General features: G+C 46.8%; 7 protein-coding genes across 7 annotated transcripts; 4 read left to right on the top strand and 3 right to left on the bottom strand.

Moving 5' to 3' along the window:
* Positions 1 to 548: 548 nt before the first annotated feature.
* PEX2_107120 (sugar porter family MFS transporter) lies at positions 549 to 2321 on the bottom strand (the record flags this gene model as incomplete). Its single annotated transcript, XM_016747980.1, has 4 exons — positions 549 to 902; positions 969 to 1277; positions 1362 to 2191; positions 2246 to 2321. The coding sequence occupies 4 exons, from the start codon at positions 2319 to 2321 to the stop codon at positions 549 to 551; spliced, it is 1569 nt and encodes a 522-aa protein (XP_016594191.1).
* A 4575-nt stretch (positions 2322 to 6896) lies between these two features.
* Positions 6897 to 7124, bottom strand: PEX2_107110 (uncharacterized protein; the record flags this gene model as incomplete). Its single annotated transcript, XM_016747979.1, has 1 exon — positions 6897 to 7124. One exon carries the CDS (start codon positions 7122 to 7124, stop codon positions 6897 to 6899), a length of 228 nt encoding a protein of 75 aa, XP_016594190.1.
* A 2549-nt stretch (positions 7125 to 9673) lies between these two features.
* PEX2_107100 (uncharacterized protein) lies at positions 9674 to 10519 on the top strand (the record flags this gene model as incomplete). The annotated part of the gene is made up of 1 exon (XM_016747978.1): positions 9674 to 10519. The coding sequence occupies one exon, from the start codon at positions 9674 to 9676 to the stop codon at positions 10517 to 10519; it is 846 nt and encodes a 281-aa protein (XP_016594189.1).
* Positions 10520 to 15914: 5395 nt separating this feature from the next.
* PEX2_107090 (MFS transporter) lies at positions 15915 to 17745 on the top strand (the record flags this gene model as incomplete). Its single annotated transcript, XM_016747977.1, has 3 exons — positions 15915 to 16976; positions 17027 to 17433; positions 17490 to 17745. 3 exons carry the CDS (start codon positions 15915 to 15917, stop codon positions 17743 to 17745), a joined length of 1725 nt encoding a protein of 574 aa, XP_016594188.1.
* Positions 17746 to 20232: 2487 nt separating this feature from the next.
* PEX2_107080 (NCS2 family permease) lies at positions 20233 to 22119 on the top strand (the record flags this gene model as incomplete). The annotated part of the gene is made up of 3 exons (XM_016747976.1): positions 20233 to 20322; positions 20401 to 21321; positions 21376 to 22119. 3 exons carry the CDS (start codon positions 20233 to 20235, stop codon positions 22117 to 22119), a joined length of 1755 nt encoding a protein of 584 aa, XP_016594187.1.
* A 360-nt stretch (positions 22120 to 22479) lies between these two features.
* PEX2_107070 (uncharacterized protein) lies at positions 22480 to 23255 on the bottom strand (the record flags this gene model as incomplete). Its single annotated transcript, XM_016747975.1, has 3 exons — positions 22480 to 22760; positions 22814 to 22883; positions 22938 to 23255. 3 exons carry the CDS (start codon positions 23253 to 23255, stop codon positions 22480 to 22482), a joined length of 669 nt encoding a protein of 222 aa, XP_016594186.1.
* A 1590-nt stretch (positions 23256 to 24845) lies between these two features.
* Positions 24846 to 26003, top strand: PEX2_107060 (serine hydrolase domain-containing protein; the record flags this gene model as incomplete). The annotated part of the gene is made up of 1 exon (XM_016747974.1): positions 24846 to 26003. One exon carries the CDS (start codon positions 24846 to 24848, stop codon positions 26001 to 26003), a length of 1158 nt encoding a protein of 385 aa, XP_016594185.1.
* Between the last annotated feature and the right edge of the window lie 99 nt (positions 26004 to 26102).

Below are 26102 nucleotides of genomic sequence, written 5' to 3'. Positions count from 1 at the left end.
GGGGGGGGGGGGGGGGGGGGTAATTTCCAAACTTCCGCCAAAACGAAGCCGTAGCTTACCTTTTAGACCAACTTGTGAAACAATCATCTGCCGTCCATATCGTTTATATTCCTCCTGAAGCAAAGGCCATCGTCTTGCTTCGCCATTTTGGTCCTCAGGCTGGATTTCCGCAGCCGTTGCGATCTCCGATCGCGCCGCTTGTTCGGCGTTTGCAAGGTCGCGTTTCAGTTCAGCAAGCTGTGCTTCTGTCGCGGTGATCTGAGCGCGCAAAGAAGCGCATGTTTCGTCAAGAGAAACCATCGAGATTGTTGGCGTCGACGCGTGCGGGAAAGAGAAATTAACACGTGAGGGGGGAAATCTCGAAGTTCCCCGCGGTATTTATTGTGGGGCTCTCGGCGACGAGGTATACGAGCTTATTTGATTTCTGATATGTAAATTCCGGTCAATTGCTTATATGGAATATTCATGTTCATCTATGTATATATAATGTCACATTGTTTGATCCATCTTGATCTCAATATGGCAGATATATAATTCCATCATCCAGTTCACTCCTTGTGCTCTGTAGTCTCTGTGGTCTTCGCAGTCTCGGTAGTCTCTGCATGCTCTCCGTGCATCATTTGAGTTTTTTGCAAGGTATGTTCGACATCGGCACGTCTCTGGTCCTCATCAATAGCACCGAAAATGAGATCCATGTCCTCTAGACTGCGGCCCTTGGTCTCTTTGAAGAATATTATGACGAAGATACACATGGCAGAGCAGAAGATGCCAAACATGAGGAAAGTCTTCCAGCCAATCTTATTGATAGCACGAGGGGTGATCTCAGTGATAACGAAGTTGAACAGCCATTGTGTGGCGGCACCGAAACCGACACCGTAGGCGCGAAGACGGGTTGGGAAGATCTATTGGAAGAAATAATGTTAGTCCACTGTTATGGGCAAGGATATATATTAGGGCAAATAACCCACCTCGCCAAGATATACCCAGGGAACTGGTCCCCATGATGCTGAGTATCCGATGACATAGAGATAAATCATGGCAACCATGGCGATGGACGCCGATGAGACGGATGTGGCTTCCTTAACTGGGGGATGGGTAGCCAAGACTGAGCCAATGATGAACATCATACTAGCCATCCAAATGGCACCTCCAATCAAACTCTTCTTTCGGCCCCAGCGATCGATACCGACGATGAGGAAGGTGGCTGTTGCAACTACCTTGACTGTTCCGTAGATACCAGTGGCAAAAAGTGAGGTGTCTGTTGCGCTCAATCCGACCTGAAAGCATGGGAAAGATTAGACTTTTGCTAGTTCGGAAAATGGAGGGAATGTCTTGGTATGTAGACGCTGGAGTGAACTCACGCTTGCAAAGATCTGAGGAGCATAGTACCCAATGCTGTTTGTTCCGGAGAACTGCTGCCAGAACATCAGAAGGAATGCCAGGAAGAAGCGATATCGGTTGCTTGGCTTGAGGCATTCCCTCCAAGTCAAACCCTCGGTAGCCTGCAATTCTTCATCAATAGCAGCCGAGATTTCAGCAAACTCGAGTTGAACAGCCTCGCTGATTTCAGGCTCATTGCGAATGTAAGCGAGAGACTCGAGTGCTTCGTCCCGGCGGCCCTTTGTCAACAACCAACGAGGAGACTCTTTAAGGAAGAATAGGCCGATGAGCATCAGACCACCGGGGACAAGCTGGATGCCAACTGGGATATGCCATTGGCTTGTACCCTCGGGAACATGAAGCGCAACACCATAGTTCAGCCAGTAGGCAAATGTACTACCAATAACCAGGAACTCCTGGAACAGACCGGCAATACGCCCACGGGTTGCTGGAGGGCAGTTCTCGCTGACAAATACGGGGGTGATACTGGACATACCACCAACACCAAAGCCAGCGATGACACGTCCACCATAGATCATACCAATCTCATGGTGAGATGCAACTTGGACCGCTGCTCCAACCAGAAAGATAACGGCAAAGATCATCAGCGAGTACCTGCGACCTAGTTTGTCGTTAATGTAAGCAGCGAAGATGGATCCGAAGAAACATCCTGCTGTGAGTAGTGACACCACATTGGACGCAATGTGAGCATTCTCCGCATTGCCAAATCCAGAAGACTCGAGAGGGAGGCCGAAGTCCTTCTTGAAACTCGAAAGAGCGAGGACTGAGCCCATAACACCTGTGTCATATCCTAGAAAGCATGTGTCAGTAAAATTCCCTGGTGGGGTCGATAAAATTCACTAACCAAAGAGCAGGGAGCCTAGATAGGCAACCGAAGTCAGGATGTAGACCCGATAGTTCTTGAAATTGACGAACCCCATCTTGAAAAAGAGCGGGTGATCTCAGTAAATATATCAATAGAATTGAGATGCCCCTATGAAAAGCCCTTAATAACAGAAAAGCATAAAAAGGGAAAGAAAAAGATCCATTAAGTTCGGGTGGCAGCTGGATTTATACTTGACCTAGAGATCAATCGGTCTAAGACCAAGTGGCAACCTAAGCATCACAAGCAACCTTGGAAGTGGCTTTCCTGCCATCTCGTCATGTTGATACCCCTTTCAGCTGCCAAGCTACTGATCTAGATAGTCCGGGGACCTAGTGTGGAGACTGGGGAACAAGTTGGGGAGATTAATGGCGGGGGATACGGGGTCCCAGTTGGATCATGATCACACCTGACAGCCCTGCAGTTGTTCTATCCACTCAGGAAGAGTCCAAGCTTAGGGGAGAAGGCTTGATGTGTTGCCCGCGGGGAAAGACGTAACTTTTGACGGAGCCGGGGCGGCTATCAAAGTGCTACGGTCGGTGATTGATTGAAGAATTATATCTCCGTCTTTCCCATCCCCACAAGATCGACTCAAAGTAATTATATATAAGATCGCCTGGAGTGAACTCATTTCTTGCTTTTCGAATATCCCGACTATGGACTAGTCGTATATTGGATTGAAATTCCAAATTTCTGGTAAGGCTATCCTGAAATGCCGTCGGCGATTGTCTTTGGTTGCCGATGCCTTTGCACTCCTATACATTTATAGCGAATAAGCCACCAACCTTAGAACATGACTGTCTGGAATAAGAGAAGTTAATTATTAATGCTAAATTGGCGACCCAGGGGTGCGATTGGACCCTCCAGGATCCCTCGGCAAACGCCCACGCCACATCCCGTAGCAACCAGTTGGAGGCGTGGGAATTTTAGCCCTCTCTAGACGTCTTACCAAGCTCCGACGACGAGTTACTCAACTTGTACAAGGATGCTACTCTTGATTCGTGGACATTACATGGGTTCGGCAATCATGAACTACCAACTGCCATCAGGACATCAGCGACAGGACGGTTGTTGAAACGTCCTGCTTGCCGTACTCTATGATTCCTATTGCCGTAACCAATAAGCTAAAAGAATACATGCTCCATTGCTGGCAATAACAAGATGGTCAGCTAAGCGATCTTTTGGTTATCAAAGCGACGCTTTTCTTTCCCCGACTCGACGGCTTCTTTTAACCAAAGAACCGCCTAGCTGACCGTCTTGTCATTGCTACCAATCGAACATATCATAAACGAGAGAAAAAAGAAAAGTAGAAACTTCAGACAAAATGAGTCCCAAGCCTAGTACTTCTGTTGAAGGTTCCCTGATAAAGGCCGCTAACACGTTGAGGTGTCATTGGCATCGGAACGTGGTATTCAATACACCGGTGGTAGTTCAGTCGTTTCATAAATCTCCCCGTTCCGGTGATCATGGACATCCAGCAGTACCCGAATCACAAAATTTGAGTTAGCCTGGTCTGAGAATATCCCCTGCAATACCTTCCACTGGGATCGGAAAGCGTCAATCTCATAATAGCATTTATCTGCCCTCGCGCAATACGACAATTTCATATCACCCAAGTTCAATCCATAAGCCCCACAACACATCATGTGTCGAATGATGTCTCGAAATGATGCAACCGTCCTGCATGCTCTAGGGTCTTGTGTCATCATTTGATCTGCCGGGGGGAGCACCTTCCCGTCATGTGTGATAGCTGTAAGGACCCGCAACAAATTCATATTCCTGTGTGTGTTGTCGCTCCTGTCCCAGATTACCTTTACCTGGATTGGGGCAAGGGCGTTGGTACTGCTCTCAAGGGATGAAGAGGAGCATTGCTGAGCTAGTCTCAGGTGGTTGGGTCTTGGTTTTGTCTTTGTCGGCATCCTGCTGTCGTATGTGATAGCCTTATTCTTTGATGAGACGAAGAATATCAAGGCCTTTTCCCAAGACTTCATGTAGGGAATCCATGAGATATATCCCAGGATTGCCCAACAGCGATCACATCTGTCGTTCAATTCGTTTCTCCAAGTTATAAGCTGGGGACGAGGATGAAAAATGTTGTCCTGCGGGATATCGAGCTCCAAGATCGCGCTTAGTTCACCTCGATATCTCCTTGTGTGGCGAAAGTTATCCATGTCACTGGCTCTGATGTACTCCTCTATGTCATTAGACATCTGCACAAGATGCCATGCCATGATGTGTGTAACTCTCAAAGAAGTGTCCTCCTCCGACTCTCGAGGACGTTGCGGCCAAATTTCGTAAGGATCTTCGATACAGGATAATTCCTTGCTCCCCTGGATTATATGATTTATTTCATGTTTTAGCGAGTGAGTCTGGTTATGTGGTGCCTTAATCCAGGTTTTGATGACAGGCCAGGACAAAGCAAAGTGTCTGAGGTCGTGTTTGTGCTGTAGTCCAAGATAAACGGCCAGCTCTGCCTCATCATGAGAGTCACATAGGAACTTCCTGAAATTGCCAAGGTCGTCAAATGTGTGATCAGGATGACTCGCCGCACTCGTCTTGGTGGGCCACGGTGACTTTCCTCCCTCCGATTAGCTGGTTTTAAATACGGAGAGTTTCATTGTGTTCTCACCGCACCATGGGGCTCCACAGAGACCTGTGGATATTGAGATGAAGGTTGCTTGGAAAGTGTTTCACCAAGGCCCGGGGGATGGGATTTTCCCTGCTTCTCAGGGTAAATATGGGGTGTTATACTAGCAGCGACTCGTTTTACCTTTAGCGATTCAATTCTCGCTGACTGCCTCTGGGGAATTTGAATATCCCTGGCCTATGGAATTGTGAATTAGTGACATGATTTGAGATAGAAGTGTGGAGAACGAACCCTCTTAGGCGTTAGCTCTTCAGAGGGCGACTCAAGCCGTTTTCTCTTTCCCTTGTCATCAGTTGGACGAAGACTAGACGGGCCTGCTTCTGAGCTCATGATTCCACTTAATAATCTGATGCGATGGGGCAATGTAGCGTGATGGTCTCCAGAGAATTCGTAGAAAAGGAAGCTGATCTGGTATATAGTGGAAGAATGACTATGGGAAACAAGAAAAAGAATTCACCGACACTATGAGAGGCTAAGTGTGGTTCTGTACAAGGGACTGGTGCACACAGGAGCCGGAGAAATGGTTGAGGGATAACCGTAATTGTTTCTTGCATAATTTCGCACAGTAATGTTAGCTATGTGTACTGCTGAGCTCTTTTGTTTTTCGGTCAATTCATCAGTTACAGTCAATTAAAACTTGAAATAGGCACCTTCAAAAGGGGTATCTGTTCCCAGGCTAACTATAGCCCTATGTTACTTCTCTATCTTATTGCTCCTTCTTGTTGCACAGGGCAAGTTTGGGCTGAGAGAGCTTATAGAATAAATGTAAGTAAAATACAATCTATCTTGACTATCTAACCAACCTCGACAGACGAGCCGACGTAAAACAGATTAGGCCCTCCACATAGCACGACGAGTGTCTCATATTTCCTAGGATTGCCATCCGCGATGGAGCTCGCAGTGGGCATTCCGAGGAAGATACTAAATCATAGATTTAACCACGTTGTCCCAACCTGTTTTCCATGCTGTGAGGGTTACATATGCGACAGTGCATATTATTGCACGGGGTAACGCAACGTATTGTATGGACCAGAAAAGCCTAGGATTTGGAGCCAACAACAGAATAACAGGGGTAAGATTGGTCCATCCAGTCAAAGATTCTATGTTGCACTGAGGTGCTTGCTGCCTGCTCAGAATTTGTCAGGCCTCTCCTTTCGTCTTTGTCAGGCCTTTGTTTGGTTCTCTCTGGTAGGATTTGATTTGTGGCCAATATTGTATTTAGCTCGGTCTGTGTGAATTTCAGTAACTATTTTATGTCAGTGAGTATTGAAATGGAAGTCACTCTGACAGTGCAAATATATAACTGGTACCCCAACTCCAATGTAGACCTTTCACGGCAACAAGACTGTGAGGGTTGAGCAGCGGGTTTCTCACCTTTGCATGCTAAATTACATGATCAAGTCTAGCAGATTGTAGTCGGTATATGCTTAGGAAAGTTTGACGAGGTGAGACGGGGGGAAGCCAGAGGGTGTCGAGACTCCGGAATTTGTCCCTTGATAGTGCATCCGTTTTTATAACAACAGCTGGAGCTTTAATATCAAGTAGCCACATGGCCACCCTTTAAATGATTCAGAGCAAGTAGTAGGCTAAAACGATTCCTTCATATAGCCTGTTATGAAACGCGTTGCCCGAAAACGAAATGAAGACACATATCAGAGATCGTCGCGCGCCAAGCCGAGGGTCGTATTATTGATTACTATTAATTCTTCATGTTACCTAAGTAGATCAAGATCTTTGTACTTGGATACCAGTCACGTTATACTCTCGGGAACTGCCATTTCGATTAAAGTTGCACAATGAGAATTCATGAGAGCCAAATACCAAGTCGAAGGTCAAGACGCAGAAAAAGACACAACACCACTGACTCCAAGCAGCCAAACTTGACATAGGGAAACTCCCCACACAGCTACAAGTCATAGCAAGCTCATCCCCACCCGAGCTCAATTGAAGGGCAGTCGCTGTGTGGGGCACAGAGCATGGGATGAGCTAATCAGTTGTCGTCTCATAAGACTCCTTCTCGGCTTTCCGCTGCAACATTCTTCGATATGCAAAAAGTGCCATGATTCCAACCACAACGAGAAAGACAATGCAGAAGACAAGCACCACCCCGCGGTTCTTGTTCGCCCAGTTGCCCTTTTTGCCCGATCGTTCCACAATCGAATGGAGAGATAGGGATGCGGACTTCGTGCGGTGGATTATTTTGATCGGTGCCATACTGTCGGTGATTCAGATCTGGATTTCTGTTTTACAGGTCAGTTATCAATCAGGAAAATGGTCGTATCGTTTGCCCCATTCAAGCAGAGACCCGGGATACCGGCCCACGATCGAAGGGTGTATTCTCACAGGATGCTGAGGCTTTGTGGCGATATCAATTGAAGACTATAGATTCAGCAACCTTTCAAATCTCGTTGTATCAGAACTGAATGGCTGATAATACCCCCCAACGAAGGCAATGATCGAAAGGAATATCATAATGGCCAAGGGAAAGACACCTACTGTCACACTGATAACAAGACAGCCGGAAGAGACGAACTCGGAGCACAGTGAGATTAGACTGGCAAATTGCAATGAAAAACCACGATAAATCTAGCAGACGGTGGTGATATTGTCGGGTCAATCTTGAGACAAGTGCTGAAGCTCGCCAGCATGGTTTTCGTCCATCAGAGGAACCTCCGGCACACGACGGACAATGAACATTGCCAATCGATGATGCTTGCTGCCCTAGTACCTTGCATCGTACCTAGTTGCCCTCCAAATCGAGATAGGCTTTCAATTTGATTGGATCCCCGTCGATTCTTTACCGTGGCTATGGTATTTGGCAAAGGAAAGGTGCTAGAAGGCAAGCTCCGCAGAGCTCCGATATCCAAGCACGACCTCTCCTCGGTGGGCGAACTCTCGCCACATGTAAGAGCTCATGTTAAACTGCGAACCCCATACTGTTGCTAATTGCTATTTACGCAGCTTGCGCATTCAAGAAGTTTGGGCTTGTGTGAGTTGAAATACCTGCATGTGGTAAAACGACCATTACCCACAGAATAGGAACTTTGGATAACACCGGGGCTGTACCATTACCGCTGCGTCACGCGTCAATCATATTCTACGCTCGGCTCGTCGGGTGCCTGGTGACAACACTTCGATGTGACTGGAGGTTTCTGGAAAGCAAGGGCGACAATGTTTATGATATGCATGCACAGTGGTAAGCAAATACTGGGCCTTGAATTAGAATCGAGTCACGCTGGTCTGCTTTAAAGCCATTTTAATCAGCTATATCGTTTATCACAATGACTTTGTGCGCATCATACCTTTGAACTATGTTTTGACGTCATCTCTGGTAGCAAGAACAATCCAACCTATGGACAACTTAGAAAGCTTTATCCTCAGTTTTTTTCTTCGTTAAAGAAATTGTGGTAATCAATGTACAATTACAATTACATGTTGATGTTGATTTGCACGTCTACGCCCACGCACAATATATGAGTCTATGAACTGTTGTGCCTGAGGCATTCAAGTTTTAGCCTTCAGGAAAAAAACAATGCACATCCACAGATGCATAGCAGTGAACGGTTTCGAATCTCACTCACTGCTGTCATGAACCTTCTAAAGCCGTTTCCATTGATGTACTTAGAATTATGTTCCATCCCAACACAACATTGTCTCTCGAAGGACCTTAACAATGGGCTCTACAACATATGTCGGCTATCTACTCGCTGCCACTAGAACTGGGTTGATTTGTTATAATCATAATTGCCAAGGCGAAGTCCTAAGCTACTAAGTGGAAATTACCTGGACCTAGACCCCTTTCAGTAATCCGACTCTTCGATGCCACTGAGCATTTTTGTTCCGCAACTCTTGGCAGTCCCGTGTTTTTCTTTCTCTACTCAATGCTCCCCCGATCTGTGAAAGACCAAAAAGAGCAATAAACACATTATGGACGGAATATTGCCTTACAGATATAAACAATCATCTATCTTTTTGTTTCTACACTATACAGCAGACAATATGATGCTTTACGGTTAAGATTTTTCCGCATGCCCATCACCTCGTATTCGGCACAAAGGGCACCAATCACCATTCTCGACGGACGAGATCGCTGCAAGCCGAGACTCCAATTTGCAATTTTCGCAACATGTGGACGGAAATAGCTAACATACTTCGTATTATGATTTAAACTACGATTTTGACAGGGATAGTACGAAGTATGAGCACAGGACTTCTGCACCCCGTATTCGCGGAATGGTCAGCCACCAGGGGCCAGATATTGACTTGCATATTCTTTTTACGCCGTACTGCCGCTGCACAAAGGTTTCTAGTACGCCTTAAAATCATGATCGGGGTTAACCATGACTGTCTTCAGGTATGACTGCAGTGATGAAGGGGTTTGATTCTCTTCGACTAATTCTTATAGGAGCGATCTCCCATCCTAGAGATGCGCTAGAGACCGTATTAATCTACATTTTAAATTAGCTTTCGGTCTTTACTCGCTTGTGCCCACAGGAAGTATAGATCGACCGCTGCAGTCATCTTAGGGTTCAAAACTGGGGGCTTTGACTGGCCCCAAGTATAGGCTAGAAGTGACCCCACCACGGAGGAGGTTCATTTCAATCCTAGATTTATTGTCTTCAATTTCGACAGGAGATCAGGGTCCCTGCGCTTTTTATATGTATATAACTCACATGTCCTCCCTCCCGCACGTTTGACAGCTCAAAGTCTAATTCCAACGATTTTCTCATTTTTTTGCTTAGATTCACTTCACCCAGGTCGACATGATGTTACCACTATGTGCACTTTTACTAATTCCCCTGGTAAATGCATGGACCTTTCGCTACACCAACGCTACTGATGCCACTGAAATCGTCCGCGGCCAAGAGGCACAGAACTGCACAAATTCCCCCATCGGCAAAGAAAAGCTTTTTACCTGGGATCCTGAGGGATCCGATCTATGTGTCTCGATATACCGCGACACCGAATGTGTTTCCAGGGCTGGATACTCGTGCGGAATATGGAGAAGGAATGCCAGTGAAGCTTTTGCGGCTTTCGATGTCCTGCTTGAGAGGGAAATTGATGCCAAACGCCAAACCTCTACGCTCGCTTTAACATCGACGTCTACATCGGCTACGACGTCTACAGCCATGTCCACATCTTCATCTTCATCGTCATCATTGTCTTCTACGACCGCATCCGCAACCGCAACCGCAACTCCCACTGAGTCCACAGCTGTCTCTACAGACAATGCTATCAGCAGCTCATCCTCTGGTCCATCACTCTCCGGCGGTGCTATTGCAGGAATTGTGATAGGTGTAGTAGCTGCTGTTGCCATTATTGTCGCCCTTGTTATCATCTTCATGAGAAAGAGGAACAAAAAGAATGCCACGGTTGCTAACCAAAGTGGTGGCTACGGGCCCCATGAGGCGGATACTACTGGAACATCAATCAGCGGTACGACGGCAGTTATGGAGAAGGCAGCAGATTCAGTTACACGCCCATTTAGACCTCCACCTGGATCCCAGGTTGTTGAGTTGGTTGGCGATGAAGGGAGTGCCGAGCTGGGCAGCAGCCCGATAAGTGAGATGGATGGGAATAGCACCAAGCGAAATTTGAACCGGTCCTAGAACCGCATGGGTAGATACGTTGCTACCTGTTAGTTGAAGTTGTTTTCTGTGTTGAGATTTGTGTGATCTAGATCTTCTGGTAGCGAGCGAGGTTTGGGGGCTCTTTTCTTCCTTTCGACTTGGTGTTGATACACGTATCCTGTGTTTGACATGATTAATATCCATCTCGATGTATGTATGATATCCAGATTTATGAGTAGCCATATGAAATTTGCAGGACAATATGTTAGTCCTGTGGCATATAAAACAAACGTCCTTCAAAAGATATAACAAGCTATCCACGTATAACATTGACATCAAAGAATCATTGTTAGATATGGAAATTGTTTGCTTTTATGCTTTGGCTTGCATGCGAAGAAATATTCTATCTCCCCTTTGTTTTATTGATTCATCCAGGGCTATGCCCAACAATTATAAAATCATTACCACATCCACCACAATGCTTATTTTATCACTCATCTACGTTTCCTGCATATTCTTCCCTCGAAATCGCTTTCCTATTCCTTGAATCCCCTTGACCTCCCCTTTACCTCCCTTCGCTTTCTCTTGACTTTACCGCCGTTCCATCTCTCCTGTTTTATACATATCCTGCTTTCCATCACAGAAAGGTGCCTTCGTGAGAATATGGATTTTGAGTGGCCACCCCGCACGCAAATTCCTCTCTTCACCAATCATCATAAGCGCGCCATGTGTCGTTTGCTTCCCGCTTGTTGTGGCCTTGATTGTGAAATTCCCACAACATAATGCGAAATCCTCGGTGTAGTCACTGTTCTTGCGATGTTTGTGGTCACACTCCGCTATCATGCTTCATGAAAATTTCTAACCCGTTGTCTTTGCAAAGACCCAACCCACTCCACATAGCCTGTGGGCGATGTCCCACGATACCACCACAGCTCTCAAGAATTTCCTGCCATAGAAACCCGCCTCAAAGCCTTACAAATGTGGCCGTTTGAATGCTCCCCCCGACGCCTACACAGAGTAAAAGCAATACCACAGGCTGAGAGACCCCAGTACCGAGTCAGGGCGACAGCGCCAATCTCTTGTGACCATTGTTCCAGAATGAAACGGGTCAACAAAAAGGTGAGTCTTCGATAGCCGTGTTAAGGGAGCCATCGCTGGTCGTCCTGAGCACGCTCAATAAATGAGAGAGAGCTAGGACATATAACCAGACCATCCAGGAATAGCCAGAGAAAAAAATGAATGCCGACGGCCGGAATACAGCCTCATTTTCCAGCAACTTAATGAGCAGAAGGTCATGCAAACTTTCGACAAAGAGACTCATAGAGATGACCAAGAGCTCTTTGTTGTCTATTCTGTCCCAACCAGCCCCTGCTACATGGATCAGGTTCTTCGTGATGCACCAATCGACGCGGAAACCCCACACTTGTTGGTTCCAAAATGAAACCATTTCGCCATTCGTCACTCTTCTCACACTTAACGAGCTTGAATTTTGGGTCAAATTGAATATCAAGACATACGAAAAGCCACACAACTATCACTTCAACCAAATCGATCAGATTTTCGGGTCCAGACCACCAATTACTCAGACCCCCAGCCGTTTTAGGGGGATAACAGCCCTTCGATATATATTTACTCTAGGTATAAAGATCCATGAAATACTCATTGCCCCAAGCGAATCGAAAACGGTCATCGAAGCCTTATTGAACCTAGCTCGGATCCTGAAAATACACAACTAGCTCGCACAAACCAAAAACGTGGAAGTCGTGACATCACCAGTCGACCATAGCCTTATTTGATGCACTCGTCTCTCTCGTCATCCGCTACACCCTATTTGCTAAACGTCACGGACATACGAAATGGTCCGTTGACTTCAATTCTGACGGAGACATCTACCCCGGTCGGTGGCCGATGGTGCACCCTGTCATTATATGGGTTATCGGACTGCGATTTCTGACTGTTTACGCCGACCAATATATCTTGACTCGTTCGTCCCTTAGGGAATATGTATGGTTGCTTACGTCGAATTCTACTTCGGCAGTGGAATAAGATGTCCGGGTCGGTTATGGTTGTGGTTTGTTAGTCGCCGGGTGTTACCCACTTCGGTAAACCAAAGCTAATTGTTACTGATCATGCTAAAGCCCAGCCTTATCCAAAGGGACTCACGCTAAAATGACGAGCGGATATTTGACCATCTTCTGGATCAATTGGCTTGAACGAGTAATTGGAATAACAACACTAGAAAATGATGGCTGCTTGTCGTCTCGCCGGGCCTCACCAACATTTACGATGCCAAACAGCACGTAGATCAGCATGTCACCAGGTCTAGGTAGATATGCCAGTACCATTGATGCCTTGCTCAAATTAAGGGTAGGAAGAAAACCCAAGTTGCCGCCTTAGCTCATTACAAGGTGCATGTCCAACAAGGACAAATTCAAAATGGGGAATGCGGACCTTTACATCTTCCCAGTTATCGCATGAACATTCGAGCCACCGTTCATCACTGTCTATGAGGATTATGACATACGGACCGGCCAACATCTGACTGGCCACTTCTGTCTGTTAGACAAAAGGAGAAAACCGGAAGACCTACCATACAATGGGTTTCACTTTAGGGAATCGTGGTATCGTTCGACCTGAGGTGAATCCTATCCGGATATGGTATCAACTGCAATTGGGATGATGGCGATGGATTCTCCCCATCAGCCATTTCTGAAGTTGAATCTTGTGACCTGTAGTGACTGGGAAACTTATCGCCAGCTCCCATACTGAACTAGTTAAAAAGCTCATATAATGGGGAATCCGTTATTCAAACTTCCCAATAAATAAACAACCACGTATATAGCCCTCTCGAGTCTTTTTGAAGTCTTTTAAAACATCTTTCGAGGTACTATTTCATAAGTTGTAGTTTGTATTGATGTGTCCAAAAAGATAGTATATCATTTTAAGTCAAATTCGGCGCACATTAATGACTCCGCAGAATTCCCTTCTCGATCAACTACAACTGATAAATCTATCATTCATCTCAATGATAAAATCTTCCCTTTAGCGAACCAGGAGGAGAATCTTGTAGCGCAGTGGTCAAGGCAATACACCCAACGTCAGCTTCGGGTTGAACATCTGCAAGCCACAGTTTCTTGTCTCGCATATTTTTCGACCATTCATCTGAGGACCACGTAGAAGATCTGACAATCCCTTCAGTCTTATTTTGCAAAAGGGCAACAGAGATCGACCCCAGAAGATCGGGGGCAATCGTTACGATGTGGAGATAGGCACCCAGTAGTGCAAAACAGAAGATAACAACCGAGGAAATAATGACGACTGCGAGCCAGGGACGGTTACACCTAACGATATTTTGCAGATGGGTATTTTGGGCAGTCAATTCGAACGGGATACCCTTGATTGCACTTACTTTCCGTATGACTTGCGTCATGTTGACAGGGCCTATAAATGCCGAAGGGCTAACTCCAAGGTAGAGCACGGAATTTAAGAGCTGCGATAGACGTGTTCTAAAGACTTTCGCAGTTGTGGTCTCAGACGACATAGGATTCTTGCAGGAAAAGTTTCCAACGGCGTGGAAAGGATCAAAAAAATATCCAATTACGGGCTGTAGACCACCTTTCTGTTCTCTAATGGGGAACATGGTAGTGAGGAGATCCAAGAGTCCGTGATTATAGCGTTTGGGCAAATTAAGATCTCCCGGGAAGATGACATCGAAAATAGTCTAATTTTTGTGGAGATGGGATTTATCCACCGACCGGCGAGCGGAGGGTAAGTTGCAAGTGTTTGCAGACTGAGTCCCGTCTAAGATCTCGCATGTCACATTGGCATGAATATAGGTTGTGGTGATGTCGCATATGGCTCGCGTGATGGGAGATCGAAGTCTTTCAATATTTGCATAACCACGGTCCCACGATTCCCATATCGGCTTGCGGGCATTCCGAGTCCTTGTCATTGATGCATTGAGGAAGTTTCTAAATGGCTTCGAGAGGGCGATCTGTGACTACCCAGAGGAGATGGGCACCACAGCAGGACGGTAAAGATGGCAGCAAAGTTCACAGCACGTAGTCTGATCTGAGTGAGAAAGGCCCCTGTGATAGTCTGGCTGCCGAGACATTGGTTTATTTCTTATGTGCAGATGATTGGTCTAAGTCTTAGATTCATCCCCCTAAAGCTGGGGGCCATGGTCCCGATACATCAATTCATTCAGCCCTTCCTTGTCACACACCAAGGCGGTTACCCGGAGCTTGCCGAGGGGTAAAACTCTATTTTTGGTATCCTGCAGGGCAATATGGAATAGATAAATAAAAATATGATGTTTATATCCAGGGTGGGTAGAAATCTCGCACAATTCTTCTAAGCACGTTGAAACTGAAATGTTTATTCATGACCAACTTTTCTGGTTAGCTGATTTTGGCACTCAAATTAATCTTGATGCACGCAGTTTCAAGTCCCATGCTAAGAGTAGACAGGTGAAACCAGCAAGGAGGGGGCTTGCAAGAAATGGTCAGTTGATGATGATGATGATGAATTCATTGACCCGATTTAGTTCGTTATTACATAAATGCTGCTATGCTGGGGTAAATGGTTAGTTTACTCTGTACTGCCCCCACTCTATCTCTAGTGGCACTGGAAATGATGATTTTTATCGGACATATCGGACATAATCCAATCTCATCTTATAAGTATTGTGTTTTCTCATGTCGTCTTACTTGCCTTTTTGCTTTTACGGGGTATGTATTTCGATGGAATTGTCCCTGCCGCGGGAGATCGTCTGTTCCCGTCTCGGGCGATACTTTATTGCAATTAAGAGTTGAGACACTGTTAATAAAAGCAGGGGTACAAAATATCTAGTAGAAAATACCTGCCATGAAAAGTTAGAAGATCCCATCACCATCTTCGTGCCTGCCTTGTGCACTGATCACCTATCATTCTTTTCTGCTGTTGGTATTATATTTTTTCTACTTTGTACTAACCGCAGGGAGGCGGTCGGCGCTTTCCCCGGCACATCAATGACTCGCCCTCTCGAAGCCCATTCCTAATAGTTATGTACATATGTAGTTTTACAATATAAAATCTAGGTAGGTTGTGCTAAGTATGTAGTTCATAACTCCCAAATAGACTTCGCATGGCTCCACGGCTCCAACCATGGTTAGCTACCGAGATCCGGGGCGTATTACCTTTTTGGGAAGTCACGGCAGTCCACAGCGGCATTGGATTTATGGACTCCCGTAGCACTTTAAACGGATAAACCGGGGAAAGCCACACTCGATGACGCTGTTTTCTACCATCAAGGTGATGAAAATGGCCGCCCGATCCTTAGGAACAGAATTTTCCAGATTGTTAACTTTATCAATTGTTGTATATATTTTCCTTATTCCCAAGGTAGAATCAGTATCAAAAACACAGTGCATTCTATATTATATTCTACATCGGCATGTCTCACAGCCCACACGATACTAGCTCTAATGGAAGCGACGATGACATCAGTACTATCATGACGAGGCCTGATCGCCGTTTCTCGGAAATTGGGTCCACGCGCTCAGGGACCATCAGTCGCCGACAAAGTAACATAAACGATGTCGAACTAGAGCGAATCAATACTTATCGACTCCAACATCGCTCAACCGTTGGCTCCGTTGCTGGAATCACACCACGCGAACAGTGGCTCCCCCTCGGAGCTGGCAAGCCTCATCCGCCATCCCTCCCGGATCCAGAACAATACATTGTCGAATTCAACGATGCAAACGATCCCCTCCACCCCCAGAACTGGCCACTCAAACGCAAAATCGGTATATCAGTGACCCTGGCATACACAACCTTCGTTTCGTCTTTCTCTAGTGCCATCTACTCCTCCGCGGTCGGACAAATCAGTGGTCATTTTCACATCAGCACTGAAGTCGCTATCCTCGGTGTGACACTATATGTCCTGGGATTTGCTTCGGGTCCGACGATATGGGCACCGGCGAGTGAGCTCATTGGAAGAAGATGGCCAATCTGCATTGGCATGTTCGGATACTCCCTTTTCGCCATCGCGGCAGCGACTAGCAAGGATGTCCAAACCTTGATGTTGACAAGATTCTTTGCCGGATTTTTCTCTGCTAGTCCGATCGCTATTGTTCCGGCCGTGTTTGCCGATATTTGGAATAACCAGACGCGGGGTGTGGCTATCGCTATGTTCGCCATGGCTGTCTTCGTGGGGCCTTTTGCCTCCCCGTTCACTGGTGGCTTCATCACAATGTCTCATTTGGGATGGAGGTGGACCATGTACATCTCGTCCATCATGGGATGGCTTGCCACTGGTCTTTGTCTTCTTTTCTTGAAAGAAACCTATGCACCTGCTGTCCTTGTGGAAAAAGCGGCCCTCCTGCGACGGCAGACGCATAATTGGGGAATCCGCGCTAGACAAGAAGAGATCGAGCTCGATTGGGGCGAGCTGATTACGAACAACTTCAGTCGGCCATTCCGTATGCTTTTTACCGAGCCAATTGTTTTCCTGGTATGTCGTGCGTCAATATCTTGCACTGATTCATGCTAACATTCCTTCAGATCTCTCTATGGATGAGTTTTGTATATGGCCTAATGTACGCGCTTCTCAGTGCCTACCCGGTTGTGTTCCAAGGAATCCACGGAATGAACCTCGGTGTTGGAAGTCTCCCATTCATCGGATTGATTATCGGCGAGGTTCTAGCTGGCGCCTATATCCTTTTCGATCAGAGGTCATATACCAAAAAGCTAGCTGCCAACAACAACATCCCTGTTCCGGAATGGAGACTTCCTCCTGCCATTCTTGGGGGCGTTTGCTTCTGTGTCGGGCTCTTCTGGTATGGCTGGACTGGATGGACAAAGTCAATCCATTGGATGGCCCCCACCGCCAGCGGAGTGGTGACTGGATTCGGCATCTATGTCATCTTCCTGCAGTGCTTCAATTATTTGATTGACTCCTATTTGCCATTGTGAGCCTTTTGATTTCCGTTTTACTAAGCAGCAATATGCTGACCTTCAAATCCAGTGCCGCATCTGTGTTTGCTGCCAATACCATTATTCGATCAGCAGTGGGAGCTTCATTCCCCCTGTTCTCGAAGCAGATGTTTGTGAACTTGGGTGTGCAATGGGCTGCCACGCTTCTTGGATGTCTTGCACTTATCATGATTCCGATTCCCTTGTTATTCATCAAATGGGGACCTGCATTGCGTAAGAAGTCTAAATTTGCTCCGGTCTTCGAGCCTCTTGCAGCAAACTCAGAGAAAGGGGAAGAGGCTGTCTAGGCGTGAGTCTTGTGTTTTCATTTCTCTACATATAATTTGCCTGTAATAATCATCAACTTCATAATGTTAAAATGTTAATTTTTAATCACTGGGCTTTCTCTATATGGCTCATTCTTTCAAAATGTATGAAGCAGAATGTGGGTAGAGCTGCGATCTTGCGGATTTTGTTGTAGCATTGACTTAAAGAGGCTTGTCAATTTGACCGAACTGTCTGCGCCGAAGTCAGGCGGCAATCTCTCACCTAAAAAACAGCGAAGTGATCCCTCCCATCCTCCAAGAAGTTGAGTATGAGTGATTTCAAATTTCCGTTCACCTCGTCGGATGTGTATTTGAAAGTCATCAAGGCAAAGAGCGGTTTATTTGTGGTAAGTTGGAATAACTTGATATAAATCAGTCGAAAGTCACAAATCAGACGGCGGAGAGCGAGGGGAAGTTATACCAAACAGCCGAGAGACCAGACATTGATTGTGAAATCCCAAGGAAGATCATCGACCAGAGGCCAAAGGACTCACGGGAACAGAAGAATCGTCGCCATTGCGGACGACTATTGAGGGTCTAAGGGTTGCAACTTGTAGGTCTAACAAGAAATACCGTACCTGCACCCAAATCACCGATCTTGACAGCTAGGGTTGAAGTTTTGGCATCATCTAGCAGACTATGAGGACGCTGAGACACCATCAGATATACGGGAGCACTTTGATCGAGTCACACACCACAGTGAATAGTATATTGGCCGGTTGCAAATATGTAGATCATATTAGTATAATTTACAATTAGTGGTCTGCTGTCGACACCCTACCAGTATGGACGAAGCCTTGCACGTGGAGAAACTCCAAAGCAGTGATGACATGGAGAGAGATGGCTCGTACGTAGCCAGCGGAGCGCAGTTTCGCCTGCTCACTCATACTTTTACTGTCGGATAGCAAAGGCGGGAAAACGAGTACTAGATGTAGACCGTTCGGCTCTGCGTGTTCAAAATTATCCAAGAGCTTTATGATATGATCTTTTTGTAGATGAAGTTTTTCCAACTTTGATGATTGAAATAGGATAGAGAGCTCTGCACTAGGCTTTGAGGCATCTGCCTTGATGATTTTCAAGACGAGTCGTTTTGTAGCCTAAGTGGCACTATGTAAGATCGGAATGCGGTGTTGACTTGGCGAAGAAATGGCCATGAACCGACCTTAGGCCTCCTGCGGGCCATACTGTTGTAAGCGTGCCATAGCCCCATTTCCCAATGATCTGATACCGTTCGTGGAAAATGTCGCCCAGGTGGACTGGATGACAGCCCCCGCCGCGGTATTCTTCAACGGGATCGACAACATCATGGATTCTCTCAAAGCAGCGGATGATTGGTAGATGAGAAAGATGACGCGATATCTCTAAGTAAGAGAAGACTGATCGACTGGATCTTCATTGAGGTCTACGGGTGACTTCAGGGGCTTACAACACACGTCCTAAACTACGGCAAAGAGCGGTGAATCCTGCACGTGAATCCAATTTAAAGTAAATCTGTCTGTGACGGGCATTTCCTATCCTCCACATATGTGTATGCAAGAAATCAAAACGAGATAACTAGCAGAATTGACTTTCTAGGTTCTCGTGGGGATTCTCGATATGTTCACCTGTCGCACATCCACGTGGCATAGCGCCTCAATAACTTCAGACTAGGCCCTTCTTTGTCCGATGGGCCGAGCACGCGCATGCTACCAAGTGGTGTAAGCAGCTGGACAAAGTAACCTTGGAAGGCTTAATTCATGTCAGACCGAACAAATCCGATATCTGCGGGTGAGATTCGTTGATAGCCCATGATCGGATATGGCCGCCCCAGATATCCCCGAGCCATGAGACTGGGGATATTTGGATGCAACAGTTCTCCATATTCCTTATGTCATCGGCCTCCTCCGTTATCGAACACATAACACATACTAAGGTAAGCACACGACACAACACAATTGATAAGATAGAGCTAACGAGGGCTGAGCGCAAAAGTCTTGGCATTGCAAGGGTCTTGGTATTGCCGGGATCTTCATCTGCACCGTTTTGAACGCAAATGGCTCTGGTTCTTGTACATTCCAGGGTTATTTCGAACGTTTTTTATGCGAATAATGTCAGTCTCTTTTTTTCCGTCGCCGGCTTGCCGAGTCATTGACCCATGGACAACCCTGAACAAAATCCTGTCGGAAAACACACAGCCAATGAGCACGTCGCCGCGGCATCACACGGGTGAAATGAGACTCCACTACCGCTGCCAAGACCCCAAGACCCGGAGAATAGCTCGAATTGGAGGCAAATTTTTTTTTTTAAAAAAAGTCTTATCAGCATGATGTGGTTGGCCGAGGGAAACTCTTGAGATTTGCTCATTTCTTCCTTCAAACCCATGTTCAATCACCTACCTCTACTGGAACATCTTTAAATACTGGGTCTCGACGACGACAGCGTCTCTGGAATTCGCTGTATCCACCGACACGACCGTGATACACTTTCACAATGGGTTTAAGTAACTGGGTCCATAACACCAATGTGCGGGTTGCCCGCAGTCCCGTGGGGAAATGGTTTCGTCTGGAGGGCTCCGGCCATGTAAGTGATACTGCCTTCTATGCGACATGCGAATGCATCGTGAACACCAATGCAATGTGAGACTAAACCATGTCTCAGCCTCTCGAGAGGAAGGGTAGCTACTTCTTTACTGAAATCCGCGCCGGTCTCGCCACCTTCTTCGCCATGGCATACATCATCTCCGTCAACAGCACCATCACATCTGCGACCGGTGGAACTTGCGTCTGCCCCGCGGAAGACATGGGAGATTTCTGTGCAACTAATGTCGAGTATGCCCTCTGCACGCAAGAAGTCAAGCGTGATCTCGTCACCGCCACCGCCGCCATCGCCGCCCTCTCGACTTTCTGCATGGGTCTCTTCGCCAACCTTCCTATCGCGCTCGCACCTGGAATGGGATTGAATGCTTACTTTGCCTACACTGTTGTTGGAGTCCGTGGTACCGGCATGGTCTCGTACTCGACTGCTCTCACGGCTGTCTTCGTCGAAGGATGGGTATTCCTGGGCTTGACATTGATCGGTATGCGACAGTGGCTGGCGCGTGCGCTTCCAAAGTCTATCAAGCTTGCAACTGGTGTCGGTATCGGTCTTTACCTCGCATTGATCGGTTTGACATACAGTGCCGGTATTGGATTGATTCAGGGTGCCTCCGACACCCCCATTGAGCTAGCTGGATGTATCGAGAGCGAGTTCGACAAAGTAACGGGTCTGTGTCACAGCTACGCTAAGATGCGCAGTCCGACCATGTGGATTGGTATCTTCTGTGGTGGTATTCTGACAGTTTTGCTTATGATGTACCGCATCAAGGGTGCGATCATCATCGGCATTTTGTTGGTTTCTATCATCTCTTGGCCTCGCACTACCCCTGTCACTTACTTCCCCTACACCGACCTTGGAACTAGCCAGTTTGATTTCTTCAAGCAGGTGGTTACTTTCCATCCAATCAAGCATACCCTGAGCGCTCAGGATTGGAGCTTGTCTGGCAAGGGCGGCCAGTTTGGGCTGGCTTTCATTACATTCTTGGTATGTCACAAGTTTCTATACAGGGGGAGAGGTTCAAGACTAACATTCCCGCAGTATGTCGATATTCTGGATACCACCGGCACAATGTACTCTATGGCCCGATTTGCCGGCGCAATCAACGAGGAGACCCAGGACTTCGAGGGCAGCGCCATCGCCTACATGGTTGACGCAATTTCCATCTCGATCGGATCCCTCCTCGGCAGTCCTCCTGTCACAGCATTTGTTGAGTCCGGTGCCGGTATTTCCGAGGGTGGTAAAACTGGACTGACATCATGCGTCACCGGCATTGCATTCTTCATCGCTGTATTCTTCGCTCCGATTTTCGCTTCCATCCCACCTTGGGCCACGGGTTGTACACTCGTGATTGTCGGTGCGATGATGGCCCAGGCTGCTGCCGATATCAACTGGCGGTACTACGGTGATGCGATCCCCGCATTCCTTACTATCGCCATCATGCCCTTCACATACAGTATTGCTTACGGTCTGATCGCTGGTATCACCAGCTACATCACTCTCAACGGCTTTGCCTGGTGCCTCGAGAAGATCTCCGGTGGTCGCATCGTCCCTCCTAACAAGGATGAGTCTGATCCTTGGTCTTGGAAGGTCAAGGGCGGTCTCCTCCCACCTTGGGTTAAGCGTGCTGCCCGCGGAAAGAAGGACTTCTGGAAAGCCGATGAGGAGTATGCGGAGCCGCGAGTTGCCTCCGGTGAGGCTGTGTCTTCGTCTTCCTCGTCAGTGGAACGGGTGCCTCTTGAGAAATCTCGTGAGCCTACCGCTGCGGCAATGAAGTCGGAGTAAACTTTTGGAGGATGAAGGAGGGAAGTTGCGATATGGTTGTAATTTTTATTTGCATGGCATTATAGCGGATGTGTTCATTTTGTATACTTTCTTTTATGTATTTATTGACTTACTATTGACACCTGCTGTTGTTTTTCAGGGGTGTTGTACATGCCATGGAATGAACATATTCTTTTAATACCACACAAAGTTTTGGAGAAAAAAAAAAGCCAGTCTATTGACTATCATCGAGTTTATGTATGTGCAAACAAATAATGTCACAATGATCGCCGTAGACGATCCACACAGAATCACAGAACCATACTACAACAGTGTTGGAATTCAATGAATCCCAACTAGACCTCAATCCCGGGGGATGAATCAAAATACGAACCCATTGCCTCTTGGAATAAAGCCATTGCGCACGGAATATGGATTGATGACCGACTTCGTAGCGATCGTCTCGTCAGAGCAGCACTGCTTGTACACTCCAGTGCGATCCGTGAGACAGTCATCAGTGAAGTCCAGGTCACCCCAAGCACCAGGCCACGTCACAAAGAGCTCGCAACCAGGAGTCGCTTCGGAATCATGATTACCACTGTCAAACTTGGAATAGATGTAAGCAGAGCTAATGTGACGTGGAGTGTCATCATCCGCGACGTCTAAACCTGTTAGCCTATGTAACTCCTCGATTGAAAACAATAATGTGACTCACTATAGGGTCCAGCTAAGCTATTCTGGCAGCGCGGTGAATCATTAATCGCAATACAGCCGCTGCTGACATGCTATTGTCTGCATTAGTCATGGACAGGAGTGACATAATGCTTCCAGCGAATTACAATGCAGGTACCCTTGCTATTGCTAGAGTCATCCGCAACACAAGTCCCCACGGGTCCATCGGCGGTAACTCCGTACTCGTTCCATTCACTTGGGGAGAATGTATAGTACCCCGAGCATTGAGGCTCTCCAGTAGAGGAAGGCGAAGGGTACGGTGTAGGATACTCCCTGGCAGAAATCGCTGTAGCAGAAATCGCAGTAGCAGAAGCAACAACCGGGGTAGTACGAGCCTTGACTACGTTGTTCCGGGACCCTGCGACAGCAAGAGCGCTCACCGAGGTGACAAGTTGAGCCAAAGTGGCAAGTTCTAGGAATTGCATCTTAAAGTGAAGATAAAATGAAGGACGAAGCCAGATGAGATGGGAGAGAGGGATGATAAAGAATTGAACTGGCAGCTGAGGATGTCCTTTATATACGATTTTTACATTGATATTGATTACCCCAACTTGAAGGTAGTTGGACCTAACACCAGTTAATCACTGACCGGAACGGGTGAAAGATAAATCAGTCGTTTCGCATTAATGACATGGTTTTTGGACATGACCCCATTGACCAGAACGGGTAAAACGTAAACGGGCGGTTTTACCAACTATAGAAAAGACTACAATGGCAACCTCGTTAATTTGGAGGGGTTGTCTGGGACCTCATTCTTTATATAATTCCATTTTGGGCCTGGGGCCCCCGAACAAGCTGTAATCAGGTCGACACAAATATCACCGAGGTACGAGAGGGGTTCTAAGAATATCGCCCGACTACTTACTTGTATTTTGAGTGGTCAAATACGCGGGACAACTGGTTATAGATAACTGAGGGATAACTACAGTATATCATCCAGATCTTTCCATTCTAGAATACACTCAAGGGCTTCAAGGATTCTCAAGAATAAGTATGATCTCCACTAGATATATGAAACGTGCCTCTTTGTAGAAATCTATAAATGGCTACGGGATTACTACTCCATAATCTGTTTAGAGGCTAGCGCCTAGGTGATCGACGGGACCTAATATATACCGCATTGCTAAGTGCTCGATATCGAAAACCTCTGACTATCCAGTCCAACACAAACAATCTTCTCATAAAATTATCTATTATGAATTTCAAACCCACTCCCGTAATTTTCTCTCTTGTCCTACTCCTAGCCCTTTGGTGGATATCACTATGACTGTTGTTCCTGAGAGCGACTAAGAGCGTGACTAGGAATTATGTCATGCTCTCGATGAGAAGTGGCATCTAGAATAGGTATGGAATATGAGAAATATAAATTGAATCTTGGGATATAGGTGTGGGTAATAGGAAGAAGAGCTGATTATGATAAGACAAATGTATAGTCTTAAGACACCGTTTGGAGAGAGGCATGATGATGAGAGATTATAAAATGCAACAGTTAGTTGGGAGTCCATCAAATAGGTTCCAGCAAGATAGCACGAAAATCCACCTCTAGAGTGGGTTAAAGCGCGTCAAGGGCCTAGTACACTGGATACAAATTGATTTTTGTGTATTGGCCTATTCTGCATTAATATTAATTATGCACACATTGAATGCACTGGTAGTGTGGATATATGTACAACATAGTTGGAAGTCGTGCTATACATTTGATAGGTTGTGCGTGAACCCCGCATACCACAGGATTTAACCTCATCCACATAGACTGTACCTAATGTAGTAATGGATGCGTATGTTGCGTTCATATCGTGAACGGGACTAGCTTATTGGACTATGGGTAAATCCGAAGTCCCCGCAATAAGCACTAAGATGCCGGGATTTCCTAGAAGATCTCGGAGAACCGGGTATAAATATGCGGGTACTGGCCTCTCCCTACTATACCGATTGTTCCCAGTTATCCAAACCCACAGAAAGCTTCAAATATCTATATTCGACATAAAATAAGAATTAAAGCCACAGTTTTTACAATGGCTGCCACACATGGTGTCTGTGATCCCGCATTCAAGCGGGTCCGTGATCTTTTCGAACAAAGATTGGCATCGGGAGAAGAAGTGGGTGCCTCAATCTGCGTCAACATCGACGGAAAGAATGTCCTCGATATCTGGGGCGGTCATGCAGACGCCGCAAAGACACGCTCATGGGAAGAAGACACCCTGGGCGTCGTATTCTCAACCGCTAAGGTAGTCGTTGCCGTGGCCGCGATGATCCTCGTTGATCGCGGCCTGCTCGACGTCGAAGAGAAAGTGTCAAAGTACTGGCCGGAGTTCGCAGCCAATGGCAAAGAAGACACAAAGGTGTGGCACATCCTCAGCCACACATCTGGCGTGCCCCATTGGGACACGCGGATTCCATTGGAGACCATTTACGACACCAAAACTTCCACCGATATGCTTGCTGCCCAGGCTCCGTGGTATAAGGCCGGGGAGGGATCGGCCTACCAGGTAGTTTGCCATGGACATTTAGTCGGCGAGCTAGTGCGGCGCATTAGCGGAAAGTCATTGAAGCAGTTTATTGCAGATGAGATCACAGACCCATTGGGCGCGGACTTTGATCTCGGTGTGGCCGAAAAGGACTGGCCGCGTACAGCGGATATCATCACCTGTGCGCCGGCGCCTCTGCCACCGATCGACCCGCAAAGTGTGGCGGGTAAAGCTCTGTCCAACCTTATAATGAACCCTGAGGATTCCCAGACGCCTGGGTTCAGGGGCGCTGAGGTCGGCGCCTCGAATGGTTTTTCAAATGCGCGTGCGCTGACTAGGATTGGTTCAATTGTTTCTCTGAAAGGAACGGTCGATGGGAAGCAGTATCTTGGGTCTAAGACCATCGACCAGATGGTTCAGGAACGGATGAGCGGTGTCGATCAGATCTTGTTCTTCCACGTCAGGTTCGGGCTGGGGGTTGCCCTGTCAGTGCCACAGGTCGTCACTTTTATCCCCGAAGGAAACATTTGCTTCTGGGGAGGCTGGGGTGGATCTATAGTGGTCATGGATCTGGATCGCCGCATGACTATCTCTTATACCATGAACAAAATGGGACTGGGGATCTCGGGCAATGACAACGCCAAGGCTTACATTGAGGCAATTTATGAAGTCATGGCAGAGAACAAGCCGTCTGCATCTAACTGACGGGAGAATATATTCCTTTGTTTCTCCGAACGTATTGCGCAGATAATGCCGTAAGTCGAATAGAACGAAGGCCCCTTCGAGTTATACAGCATCATTGTA

The sequence above is a fragment of the Penicillium expansum genome (genome assembly GCF_000769745.1).
Source record: "Penicillium expansum strain MD-8 chromosome Unknown contig369, whole genome shotgun sequence".
NCBI classification, from domain to species: Eukaryota; Fungi; Ascomycota; class Eurotiomycetes; order Eurotiales; family Aspergillaceae; genus Penicillium; species Penicillium expansum.
Note: the sequence above shows the minus strand (reverse complement) of the source record. Positions and strands in the feature narration are given on the sequence as shown.